The 14,449-nt window shown below is 43.1% G+C and overlaps 1 protein-coding gene across 2 annotated transcripts in view; it reads left to right on the top strand.

Annotated features, from left to right (window-relative positions):
- GYS2 (glycogen synthase 2) overlaps window positions 1–14,449 on the top strand; it is a 528,148-nt gene that overhangs the window by 395,078 nt on the left and 118,621 nt on the right. For both annotated transcript variants that reach the window (XM_085652724.1, XM_085652725.1), the window contains one exon: window positions 7,619–7,697. In XM_085652724.1, the coding sequence (XP_085508850.1) occupies window positions 7,619–7,697 (79 nt within the window). The remainder of the gene's footprint in view (window positions 1–7,618; window positions 7,698–14,449) is intronic.

Below are 14,449 nucleotides of genomic sequence, written 5' to 3'. Positions count from 1 at the left end.
CCCAAAAGTAGGGCTGTGGGGCCAGGGGTCACTCCAGCAGCTGCTCACTACCACCTGGGGCAGCTGCGACCCTGGCCCCGTGTGGTGAGGCCAATTCTGCTCCTCACCTGGCTTCTCCTTTCTCTACAGGCCAGCAGAGGGGGAGCGCTGCTTCCCCTGAGCATGGAGCATTCAACAAGGCTCCCGGCATAGAAGAACCGAATGCAGCAGCCCACGATCATGCGGCGCCACTGCATCATCGAAGGAGACTAAGACCAGGGCTCATCGCTTCCTCAGTGGTGGGGAAAACCTCTTTCTCCCGATCCACGGAGCCTGCGAGGCTCCGGCATAACCTCCTTCAGTGTGCCCCGTCCACCACCAGGCCATGCTCTGGCCTGGCTGACTCATCTGGGGGAAGCTCCACCCACAGTCAGGCTGGCTTCGCCTGACTTCCATTTTGCAGTCCTCTCTTCTCCGCAAGCCCGCCCGCAACCAGACACAAACTTCTGCCTGTCTTCCTGTTTCATGGAGCGAAGTCTCCATCGGCTGGGGTTTTCAGCTCCAGGCCCATCGGACCAGTGGCGGTTTGCACAGGTAATGCTGTGGAGCGGAGAGGCGGATTAGTGGAGTGAGACATAAGACGGGAATGTGGAGAGTAAGGAAATAAATAAATAAAAGCACTTACTTTGCGTTTGCAGCATCGCCGAGTCGGCGATGCTGCGAGCGCAAAGGACGTGTTTTTTTATTTATTTATTTCCTTACTCTCCCGTCATCTGTCACACTCCACTAACCCCCCAACCAGCCCTGCCCCCACCCGCCTCATCCCCCCACAATGTTACCTGTGCGAGCCACCACTGCCTCGAACCGAAGAGTGCCCACTTCGCTCGGGAGAAGGCGCACCGCCACGCGCTTCCTCAGGGCAAAAAAAACAACAATAGGCAGCACTCCGCCCGCGTCCTCTCCGCTTGCAGGGGGAGCAAGGTTACCCTTCACCAGTGTTTCTGTAACACAAGCCCACGCCAGGGGTTCAAGCACACCGGGGCAGACATCCCACAGGGTCCCAAGCCTCGGTCCAGACCGTAAGGAGAAAATGAGGCGCTCCGCCTACCTCATACTTCAAAGCACAACCAGGGAGCAGGCAGCGCTTTTCTCCATGAACCTGCCAAGGGTAGAGCTGGCACAGGCAGGCCAGCACACTGGGTTGCCTCAGCAGGTCAGTCCCCCAGTTACAGTTCCTCCTGGCCGTCCAGCAGCCTGCCGGCCACAAGTTCCCGGTGAGGACAACAGTACAACACATGGGGTCGCAGCCCCAATACGTATACCACATAATGTCTTTGTTCTCCCCCTGGCACAGGGCTCTGTGCCCAGTTCAAACCAGTTCTGGGGGGCACTTACACATTTCTTTACATGTGCACAAACACCTCTTTTGTCAGTGTAGGCTCTGGTCTCAGGCACACCACAGGGGGGGCGGAGCCAGCATTGTGTAAGGCAGACACTTCAATTCAGGTCCAGGTGCTACTCCCCCCACTTCTCCAAATGCAGATCGGCCTATTCAGCCTAGTGCTGACTCACCCAGCCCCTCTGGAGCCACTGCACTTCCCCAGCCCCTGTACTCCGAAGCCAGACATGCAATACACAACAAGCAGGCACAAAGACACATAGCACACAGAAATGCCCACTTCTAAAAGTTGCATTTCCAAAATAGTAATAATAGATCTGCGAAAACCATTTAATAAGCATTTATTACCACTATTCCAAGCATACCAAACTTGATTACTTTGTCACTACCAGGACATGCCACACAGTAAAGGTACATGTCCTAACTTTTACCTACAGCGCACCCTGCCCTTAGGGCTAGCTAGGGCCTACCTTAGGGGTGACTGATATGTAGTAAAAGGGGAGTCACAGGCATGGCAACCACTTTATGTGCCACGTCCCAGCGGATGTAAACTGCATGCTCAGATCCGGCACTGGCAGAGGCCTGAGACAGGTTTGAAAGGCTACTTTGGTGGGTGGCGCATTCAGCACTGCAAGCCCACCAGTAGTATTTAATTTAGTGTCCCCGGGTATATGAGATACCACTTTACAACGGACTGATAGGTATATTAAATACGCCAAACAGGTGTAGACCCATCTTACCGCGTTTACCATAGAGAGCACATGCACTTTAACACTGGACAGCAGTGATAAAGTACCCAGAGTACTAAAACCACCAACACCAGGTCAGAAAAAAACCAGGAGGAAGGCAAAAAGTTCATGGATGAACCTGCAAAAAGGGCCAAGTCCAACAATGAGATACCTATGCGGTTTAGTTTCTCTTATAATAGAAGAAAAAGACCCCAGTTTATCAAAGGTTTGTGAGTACTTGTGCAATTGCTTACGCATTAACTGTGTTTTACTTTGTAACTAGTCTTCTGCTGAAAACTATCCCAGACACTGTGAGTTTGAGCAAATTATAGTTCTTCTAAAACAGTTATGCTTTCAAAATTATTTAATCTAATTCATTAAACAGTATTGGAGATAATACTAAACTTCTTAATTGGGAGTATTGGTGAATTATTTATGAAGATGTATTCTTTCTAAAACTTGTATAAGGAACCCAGTAGTAGCTTATAATTCAGTATTACGTCATATCAAAAAATTGACTTCTGAATTTAAAGACATCAATCTATACGTATTTGTAGAGTGTGGCTAATCGCCCGCGAGGATATCCAGGTGTTATGTTGCTGAGATCAGTCAAAAAGCCATGTCTTGAGTCTCTTCTTGGATTCTGCCAGAGAGAGTGCTGACCAGAGGTGGAGGGGAAGGCCATTCCATTACTTGGCAGTGAGGTAGTAGAAAGAACGGCCTCCACTGAAGCTTCGGTGGGTGAGTTGTGTCATGAGCTGTCAGTCAGTCAAATCATCTTTATTCGATTAAAAGAAGTCATAAAAGCACAAAGCATAAAATGCCTACACACAGTTATAAACATTTTCCAGAGAATTTAACACAGCAATTAAAGCAGATGTGCCTACTGGCAACCATAGAACATTTATTTACATTTACAAACAGAAAGATGCTCCATATCTCCTCCTCATGGACAATGACCATCTAATAAAGTTCCCTACCACCATGCATTTTCTGGGAGAGCTAAATTGCTATAGAAAAGGCAAAAACTAATTTATGTTGTCCTATATAGGCATCCCACAGAATTGGAGCTGAAAAACTTTTCTGGAGAGATGCTTATAAAAGCAGAATGTGAACTGTGCCTTGTTCTGAGGAATTGTCACAGGGGCAATTTCAAAGGTTCGGAAACCAAGAAACTTGTATAGGAAAAGGCACTATACACTGAATAGTATTAAATCAAATTTGAGGAAGATGAAATCCGTGCTGAATAAGCAGTAGGATAAAACTCTGGACCTGGTGTTAATTATATGAGCCAATAATGACTACCTGTCTTCAATTTTCGTGTCTCCCTCAGGCGGGCCTCTTGTTGAGAATAACAGAATAATTTATTTTCCAGATCTATAAATATACTGTACATTCCAGATTAAAAAAGAGCTCTGGGACTGGTGAAAGTTGACTTCACATATGCTAGCAATGGTATGGCAGCCACATTGGCAAGATATAAATAATCAGCAATGATCGGCTTAGATAGATTCTCTTCTGGAGTCCCCCTTTCCCTCAACCAAAGCACATTCTGCATTTGCATAACCCCGTACCCCAGCACCATAACTCTCCTTTGCCACACATTTACTCTTATTAATGCTTATAATTTGCCTCACCGTCTTATAGCACAGTCTAAGCAAAGTGGAAGACGGACTCAATCGATCTTTGAAGAAGGTGTGCCCTCAGTTTATGCAGGGAGTCCCAATTTATTACAAAGATGAAGGGGATACCCAAATAAGTAAAATTGTATTTTGAACTTTGACAACCTCAGCTCTTCCAATTAAAAAGGTCTTTGATTTGCTTTTTCTGGTCCGTATTTCATAATAAACATTTTATTTCGGTTGATATTAAGACCCAAATCATTCATAAAGGTAATAAAAGCATCTAATAGGGCTTGAAGCCCATTCACAGCTCTTGCTAATAAGACTGCGTCATTTGTGTACAAAAGTACTGGAGTTGATTGATTTCCATACTGCCAGGCACAAATGCTTATATGGACCATTGATATACATTAAAAACATAAAGGGGGCCATCATATTCCCCAGGCAACCTCCCAAAGTAGAATTTATTTTGAGAGAAAGTTTGCTATTTGTTCCATTATGAATCCTGGCCGAGATTTCCCAGTGTATACAGTGAAGCAGGCCTATCAGTTCTTTACCAGTGCCCATCCCCTCCATGATAATCCATTGTTTGGAATGATGTACTGTGTCAAAAGCACAGAAGAGGTCAACAAATGCCAAATAAATGGTGCCTCTCCTGGCCTTCACATACTTCCCTATTATGAGATGGAGGTTGAGATACTGCTCAACTTTACCTAAGCCTGGATGAAAGCCTAACTGCACACCAGACAATACCTGGTTCCCCTCAACCCAAGCCTCCAATCTTGAGACTTGAATTCTTCCCAAAATCTTCAAGGTACTATCGATTACAGAGATTGGTCAGAAACAGCTTGGGTGATCCCTATCCCCTTTTTTAAAGAAAGGTACCACAACTGCCTCCTTCCTAGATGATACTAATGGGCAGCTCTTATCAAATTTGTTATTGGGGCACCCAAAAATATAAGTTGATAATAAAATATATTGTATATAATATTATTAGGGCTTCATAGCTGTTCCTTGTTTCAATAATATATACCAACCTAGAATTCGATTCATCTGTGATATCGGCCAAAGGAAAGGGTGTGATGGGCATAAATGTTGGTAGTTAGAAATACCATAGTGACAGGGCTTGATTAGAGCCAGGTAGAAGGGCCAACGGCTGAAGAAAATGAAGAGATCTTGCAATAAAAGGTCACCTGGAGATTCCTTTGTACAATTACCTACCAGGGAATTCTTCTCACTGAAAGAATTTCTGGTGATAGATCATGTGCCCACCCCCAGTACTTTTTGAGCCAGAATGCAGATTTTTTAACCTCCTTCAGAACTACAACATATGGCGTGCAGTCTGGGGGAAGCTGAGGGCAGACATGTTAAACTCAATAGCTTCTCTTTTCTCTTGACTAACTGTTGAAAATTGATCTGAAATAGTACAAACCTTCACTGCAGCATCAGAATTACTCCCTAAGTACAGCAAATTCAGCGTTTTTGCATCATGATGTAATTCATGTGTAGTTTGTACCATTTGAGCTTAATTTCCATGCTGCAAGACTGGCTGGAAGTGCCATCTTGTGGTTTACTAGTATTGGAAATAGGAGTTTTGGAAATGTTTTTTAATTTATCATCCATTTTTAAAAATTTCCCCAGGACTGCTGTGCAAAAGTCTTTATCAGTTCCTCCTGCTTATTAAGACTTTTAAAAAAATGATCTTTATACATGAGTTGTCAAAAAATAAAGAACTTTGAACTGACCAGATTAAAAACATTATCAAAATCAACTGTGTTAGAGTGGGTGGAAAGCTGAAATGAGATATTAGAGGCAACAATAGAAGTGTAACAATAAAATATAGCTTTATGACAAGAATAAGTGGTGTAAACGATAGGAGAGATGTTTAATAATGGTTCCAAACCCTAAAAAAATGATGATTGAAGAAGAGGATAACTAGATAAGAAATTAAAAGAGTTGAAATGTCCTGCTTAAATCAAGATATTAGAGCCAAGAAGTGCAGTTTCCATGGCTTATGCATGGCAAGGTTCAAAAAATATTTGAAAAGGGAAAGAAGATCAAGATTCTATAAACATTCAAAACATCATGATAGTGAGATGAATGCAACACTAGGGTGAAAGCTGGTGCAAAGGAATTTCGTGTTTTTAATTTCTGTTGAGAGGGCGAGCAGAGTTTTTAAAAGAGGCAGCAAACAGTTCAAATAAAAGAAAGCGTGTATACGAAACACAGAGGAGGCAGAGGATAGATTGATGAATATAAAGGATTAGATAGTGGAGCACAGAGCAGTAGTAGAGTTACTTTTGTGTGGAAGTTCCAATTCATAGACTCAGTTGATCGTTAGTTTTCAAAGGCCTGTGAGAAGAAAAGTAATTGAAACTAGATTGTACATAACTTTGGGTAGCATACTTAAGTGTGGTGGTTTGTGAGCAGGGAACGTGGGAAAATTTGAAAATGGGTTTTCAGTGGTCTATTATCACTGCTCATGCAGAAAAGCAGAAGGAATGAAGAATAGATGATCCTATGAATGAGAAATCTTCGGAGACTGAGATTTAGAGGGAGGCAATAGAGTAGGAGGCACAGCAGAACTTGATAGAATTACCATGGTCAATTTGAATGTTGGAGAATGTATAGTTAGTCGAGCTTCATTTTGCATATCTCAGGTTCACTTGGTACTATTATTCATGCATGTGAACGGCAACAGTAATGAGGGCGCTAGTGGGAAGTGCAAACACCCGGAGGAAATTAACATTACCACATGGGTTCCAGTGTGGCAGGTGTGCAGTGACTGTTTACGGAAATTCCCTACAGCATCTCACATGAGATTTTCAAATCTTGTTTCCTATTCTCTTAAATAATTTGTTAAGTTTCTTCATCTTTTTGTACAATACAACACCAGAGACTGGGACATTTCACCTTAATAGGGCATCATTTGAAACTGGAATGTTGAGAGTTTCAATGAAGACAATGAACTGGCAATCATGCTTCAATTCATTGCTTTCTGTTTCTCCTTTTTTAATTTAGACCATTCTTCCATCAGTGGGTGGAATGTTCTAATAGCATTATAGTCCTTCTGCATTGTGCTATTCCTGTTATTGAAGGAAAGGCCATTGCCTACAGCTAGAGCTTTTAAGGCAGATTCAAAGCCTTTATCCATCGTCATAGCCCTCTGCCTTGGGCAATGGTACTATCATATGCCATCTTACCATATTCAAGGACTAGGCAAACAAAGCATCCATCCAATAGCAAGCCATGCAAGCAGTTTCACCCTCAGTTGGATATATTTTGCCTGATTCCCCTCACCACCAACCTTGTGAATTTCTAGTGTAATTGAGGAGAGGCAGAAATGATAGTTCATTCACTCATGAATCACCTTCTTAGTTATTCCACTGATTCTAATCCTGTTCAGATGGGCCTCTGTGGTTCCATGGAAAATATACCATCATCCAAAACGTGAAGAAACAAAAGGAAAGCAAGGGGGTTGATTGATTTCAAGTTAGTTCTAAAAAGTGAATTAAACCAGGTTAACTACCAAACATAACCTTGGAACACCAAATGTGACATAGGTTCATAAATTAACCATAGGAGAGGAAAACAAAAGCATTCTTTGGGCCTACCTCACCCATCTACCAGTTATCTACCTTTCCTTACATCAGTCGGCCAGGGGTATTTTATACCGTTTTCTGTTGCACTCATGATGCTTAGTGGATTTTTCACAGCGATGTTCAATGTGGAGGATGGTAAGGGGGTTACAGGGCATCATGAGAACAATAAGTACTTTATACAGAGGTTCAGGTAGGAGCATTGTGCAACATGGATCATAGTTAGCGTTTTAGCTGTAAAACAGACATAAATGGTGTCAGTGGTATTTCATATGATTTCTCTTTCTACAGAGGAGAAATTCCCGAGTGGAACAAGATTCTTGATCGTGATGACTTATCTACCATGAAAAGAGCTATCTTCTCCACCCAGGTAAGTGAGTAAAAATAATCTGTTATGAGCTAGTTCTTCCTAAAATGGATGTTAAGATAAGCATTGATAAATGGTCTGCTATTCAGGTTTATCATTTGCCTCATAACCGGGCATGGTGGTGTAATGTAAGTAGTACTCTTGCATGTAGATAATCCAATAGGCAGTAGAGCAGGTCATGAGGTCATTAAGATACAGTTACAGTTAGTTCGAAGTAACTAGTAAGATAGAAAGTACGCCCCACCAGGAGCAGCCTCCCTGCTGCTCAGCACACTGTCACCAACTAACGCTCACTCAACCAGGCACACACCAACATCCTATAACATCATACTCACCCTGGCTGAGCAGCAAGGAACCGAGCACTAGGGAAAAATGTATTGCAGCAAGACAAGCTACAACACATGGTATGACTTCCTCTACTTGCATGTTTGTATTAGTGTCACTGCTGACATTTTTTACTTACAGCTGTCAATAACACCGCTTTTCTGTCACTTTATCAGGTACCACCTCCCACCAGACTATCTTTCTTAACAGGATGGCCAGACAGTTGATAGTTCATAATCTTCAAAACAGTGCTGAATCTGGTCTCTGTTTTTTTAAGTAAAGGGTGTTGGGCCCATGTAAAGTTTCAGGGGAATAAGCCGTAGATAAACTAAACAATATGTGGAGAGAACCCCTTAGACCTATCTAATCTTCAACACCGCCGTTAATAAACTTCTTATGAGGGTTCTGGGAGAAGGCCCATTAAATTCACAAGCTGACTAAAGAACAAAAGGGTAACATAATTTCCAAACTTCAAAAGGAATCAGAACAGGTAAGAATAGTTGTACAATCCAAAAAGTGCCAACATTAATGCCCCTAATCTAAATTATCCTTCCCTTCACTTACTATAATTCTTGTGTTTTCACAACAGCAATACAGTCCAAGAGAACAGAAATGTATTCAAGGATAAGGAAATTAACCAGAAAAGGGTCTACATGCAACCCAACTAAGGAATTATCGCCCCATCTCGCTGCTGTCATTTGTTGGAAAATGGTTAGAAAAACATGGAAATGGAGGGCTGACAGTATTTTTGGAAACAGATCAATGCCTCCATCCCACACAGATAGGATTCCATGCTCAGCACAGTACAGAATCAGCACTCCTGGCAGTGGTTGAGGAACTCAAAACGACACTGGAAGCTCTGCCCCTGTACTACTTCTCGACCTACTTCTCGACCTTAGTGCACCATTTGACACTGTGGACCACTATACTCTGCTTGATAGACTGCTGGAAATTGGTGTCCATGATAAATCCCTACAGTGGCTGACATCCTTCCTGGAAGGCAGCACGTTCCAAGTTATGGAATTTAAACTTCTCTCTCAGATCAAGCCTCTGTCTTGTGGGGTGCCACAGGGCTCCACGCTATTTAATGTGTACATGGGACCACTAGCACGGATAGCGCAGGAGTTTGATGTCTCTGTGATTTCTTACGCCAATGACACCCAGTTTGTGATCTCCCTAGACCCCAGATCCAACGATGACTACGATAGCTTAGCACCCTACATGGAAAGGGTTGTGGATTGGATGATGAATAGCTGTCTAAAGCTGAACGGGGATAAAACGGAGCTTATGGTCCTCGGGAACAAGGCAGTCCCCAGGCCTCTGATCAGCTGGCCCAACTGCCTAGGTATCACACCCACACCGAAGGAGTCAATCAAAAATCTTGGTTTCTGGCTGGACAATGATCTAACAATGGTGATCCAAGACAAGAAACTAGCTAGCTCTTGTTTTGGTCTCCTTAGAATGCTCCGCAAAGTTCTGGAGCTTATCCCTCTACTGCTCAGAAAGATAGTAGGCCACTCCCTGGTCACATCACGTTTGGACTACAGAAATTCACTCTTTTTAGGGGCACCAAAATACGTTATGAATGGACTTCAGGGGGTCCACAACGTGGCAGCAAGGCTGCTGTCCAAGGTCCCAATCCAGGAATCAGCCAGAAAGCATCTTGAAGCACTTCACTGGCTTCCAACAGAGGCTAGAATTAAGTTCAAGCCACTCTGTATGACACACAGAGCATTACACAACAAGGGCCCGAGGAAAATCAGAAACCTGCTGATCCCCTATGTCCCAAACAGAAGCCTGAGGTCTGGCTCCGAGCGGCTGAAAAGAACTACCAGAATCATGAGAGCCAAATGGGGAGGCAGATCCTTTACTCATCTAGCTCCCAAGCTGTGAAACTCACTGCCACGGGAATCTAGACTCCTGGAAATGGAAGCAGCCTTTTGGAAATCGATCAAAACATGGCTGTTCCATCAGTATTACTAATCCACTTCTATCCCTCTCCGACATTGGTCTCTTAGCGCTGGGAAGCCTTTGGGCAGCTGTGTGCTCTACAAATCACTCAAATCAAATAGAATCAATCAAATCAAGTCCAAATGCCAAAGAACAAACAAAGATGAACTAATGCAGAGCAAGCTCTGTCTTTCATGCATTGGAAGAAGGGCTCCAGGTACTCAAGTCACGGGTACCCTTACATCAGTATGGTGCCAGCCAATGATTTTAGATGTTGAAGTGTGATAATTTTTCTTACTATGGTTGCTGGGAAATTGACATCTTACTCCTGCTGAATCTGATAAATGCCTGTCAAAGATATAATTATTAAGTGATCAGTTAATCTACATCTGTCCGGAACCGTAAAGCAGTGAGGAGATCTCACATCAATGAAACACCAAGTCATCTACTTCTGGTTGTAGCACCAATCCACAGGATAAAAGGGACACATAAGGAGCACATTAGCAGTAGATCATCCAGCCAATCACCACTGTATTATGCTCTTGACATGTCTATAATCCACATTGGCATCGGTGTACCTCTAAACACCTTGCCAGTATTGTATAACATAGTACCTCACTTAAAGTAGTGCATCCCTCATATAATCATAGTGTTTTAACAGCCATTACCCTGGGCATTTCTTTCAGAGCACACCATCTTGCCCTCCTTTGCTAACAGAGAACGTAGTACTCACAGCTTCTTACAGTGTGCATAAAAACTATTGTCCATTACGGAACAGACTTTGAGCCCCTTCTGGACCTTGGAGGTCTTTACTCTGTGAGGGTGGTGGAGGACATTACGCCTGCCACCCTGACGGACAGAAGACTGACATATTTATAAATGACTGCCCACCCAGCTGTGAGCTCTGTACCTTCAGAGGATTTGCAGTCCTCTGAAGAGACTGCAGTTTTGGAGCATGGCTACCATCTTTCAGACAGCGGAGCTCCAAACCTTTCTGTTTTTCAAAAACAAACTCCTAAATCCGGTGTTTGTTATTGAAAAATAAAACACTAATGCCCCTACTCCATGAGTGTTTTCTCTCATGCTTTGGTGGTCATTTTGTTCTGTTAAAGAACACCAGTTTTTACCTGTCAGAGGCAGGCAGGAAAAAATACATCAGACCATCTGCTCTAAATAAGGGAAGTGCTCTGATCTTACTCTGACGGCTACTACTCTGTCGATTTAAACTTTCCAACAGCACAGCTGACAGTGATACAGCCATCAAGAGATGACAGTATGCCTTACTTTAATTAGGACGCACAGACTTCTGGTTTGTGGAAGAGCATCCTGTCGACCAAACTCTAAATCAGGCCCTTTGTCATCTCTGGTGGAGCACTGCTTTCCTGCTGCCCCAACAGATTAAATGATCTACAACTTTTATTTCCATTCGTCCAGAATTTCACAGTTGAGACTATCACTTCCACCCCTCCTTGGCTGTCAACACAATAAACAAATACAACCTGAATATGCAGAGCCACAAGACTGGTGACAAGAAAACACTGGGACTCCATCTCCTCTAGATTCACATTAACATCCAATAATAGCCCAGTCACCTTCAACAACATCTACTGCTAGACTCACGCATTATTTACAGGAAACCCTATAAATATGCATGCAACAAAAACAGCTTTCTGCACATTAGAAAAACATATCCATATTTAATGAACCTGTAGAAGCTCAATATAAGGTAGAGACTTTTCATTATGAAGCCTTTGTACATAATAAAATGTCCTCCATTAACCAGCCTCGCCAAAGGCAAACACTACGATTCCAGTACACAGGCCCTCCTGCAGATCATAGTTTTCTTGCACCTATCAGCGAGAACCTAAAACTAAAATTCAGCCATTCTCACAGTTTTTAGGTACCACATCCTCATCATTCCTAACAGACTGCAGCTTCATAATAGTCAGTCATAAAAAACATTATATCACTATCCTTCAACCAGCATTTTGACACAATTCTCTGATCCAAAATATGGCTTATCCCCACTGCAATTGAAATGGCAAAAGGGACGTTAACTAGCAAAGGAAAAGGCTGTGAAATTATGATCTTGAAAGTTAGAGGTTACGTGGATTTGGTGCCCCAGCCACAGACACAGCTGGATGATAATTCAGCCAACATGACACCCCAGGATATAGCGGCATGGATTCGCAAATTTAGCGGCACAAATATGGAAATTTAGCGGCACAAATATGGAAATTTAGCGCCATTTTTGCGGCACTTTATTTTACTCATAATCATTCATTTTCAGCCTTAAATCAATGGAAACTCTTTTAGCAGAGTATTCCACTTTGAATAGGCAACCTGGAATATGGAAGAGAGGAAGCAGCCCACAAGTGAAGGCTGTTATCCTTTGGAAATGCAATTCTCCATTTGCTTTAGTATAGGTTGGTAGCAGTTATCACACCTTTTGACACATCGCGGGACAGGTGTTTGGCACATCCTTAACCCTTTTCTCGCCTGAAAGTCTGAGGGCGGCTGGACACCGCTTTCGTGGACAGGCCATGGCCCATTGAGCAGGTCTGAGAAGGCCCACTGTGAGAAAAATAACTGACTTTATTAGTATGCAAACCTTTTGAAATCCTACCACTGACCATTTATTTTAAAGCTCGAAATGATTCTGGTTTCTTCTTCCCACATCCTAAAGCTAACTTCCTGATTTGCAGAAGGGAAGAATATTTGTAAATACTCTCCCGTTTGCCTCAATTTGTAACCAGCTGATATACATAATTTAGCACACAATCCCTGGTAACCCCTAGTTTTACTGCAGAATAATTAAAGACACGTTATCTCTGCCCAGGAACGATATTTCTATTAAGCAGAGGTGAGTGAGCCAATAAATTAACCACAAGCAGAGCTAAGGGTCAGTCCATGCACCAGCCAAGCCTTGAAAATGTTTGGCATGTAAAAATATATTCTCACTCAATCAAATATAGTTCGTTTTGCGAAAAAACCTATAAAACCATATCAGTAAAATAAAAAAAAATAAAACACACATGCTAGACCTAAATAAATGGCACTTAAAAGTCAACCTCTAAATTAATGTTATATAAATAAATTAAGATTATAATTTTAACATCATGTCAAGAAACGGGAAATGAGTAGGTACGGGGGCACTCCTAATATTTTACATGGGATTAATCAGGGTCTCCACGATAGGTCAGAGGCGCTGGCGATAGCCCACAGGTCTGCACCACACAGAGTTGCTCTTTGACCTTGTGCTTTACATGCCTTCAAGGCCTTTTGGATCAGGTCCTTTATTTATATTGGATCAAGATCCTACAGAGTAGAAAGCGCTCCCGGTTTGCTGGGCCATCAGATGTCTTGAGTAGATCAGATGCTGCCTCCACCTCACAGAAGTGTATGGACAGCAGGTGACCTGATTGAGGGGAGAAGAGTTTAATGGGGAGTTGTTTTCGATACCCCTGTGGGCAGGCGCGCAACACCCATTGGACGCAAAGGGCTTCAGCCTCACCCGTCGTGTGTGGCAGCCCGGACAGCTTCCCGGACACACACACAGCCGCACCCGAGCACTTCACAGGTCTTTAAAAGACCATTTGCATGCTAATGAGGCCTCGCTGTTGTTTCACTCCTTCTAAGAGCCCCTGCAGCTCCACTCTGCCTATTGCTTAAAGATTCAGCCCCCCCCCTGAATTTTTTTCTTAGCCCCCCCCAAAAAAATTTGGCTCTAGTTGCGCCTCTGCCTGTGGGGGCAGAACATCATCAACTACGGGATTAGGTCCAGGGGTTGTACATTGCCGACATCGCAGGCAGTTTTGTAAAAATTGCGGCATTTTTACAAAAGTGCCGGTTTCGCGGCAAACCGCGAAATCCTGGAGGGTCTGAAAAAGATAATGCCATATTGTTGATTGCAACTAGGTTATAGGGGATAAGGGCTATGATGTATCAAATTGTACGTTCTTTGTGTCCTGTGCTTGACACTTATCTGAATATATCTAGATGTCTTGCGTGCTACGAATTAAGGCTCAAGGATAGAGTCTGCTTGAATTGATGATTACACGGTCTAAGAAGCCATAGCCCTGGTAATCTGGCAACAGAATCCACTCCTAAATCAGTTATAGTGAGGGTGCTCGAACACCGCCCTTGCTCAAGTAACAGCAATTTACACATTTACCAACACTTCGGACTTATACACCTCACCTGCTTTTGTGAAATGTCACTGCAACTATCCATGGTCCCCCTCAGTTCAGGGGTAGGATTTGATGGTGCCCTCTCTGGCCTGATTGTAATATTTGAGTTATTGATTACACAATAATTTCTCATGGTAAAGTGGATCACAAGGAGTTCCATATTGCCAGTCTTCAGCATGGCTCCCTAGACTATTAGCTATTCTCTCAAGAAGCATGACATTCTGTGATCAGGCTCTGAAGACTGCATTACCACACAAAGCAGATGAGACCTATACCAATGCCACTTTGGGA

The sequence above is a fragment of the Triturus cristatus genome, chromosome 4_1, assembly GCF_964204655.1.
Source record: "Triturus cristatus chromosome 4_1, aTriCri1.1, whole genome shotgun sequence".
Taxonomy (NCBI): Eukaryota; Metazoa; Chordata; class Amphibia; order Caudata; family Salamandridae; genus Triturus; species Triturus cristatus.
This window is presented reverse-complemented; position numbering and strand designations above follow the sequence as displayed.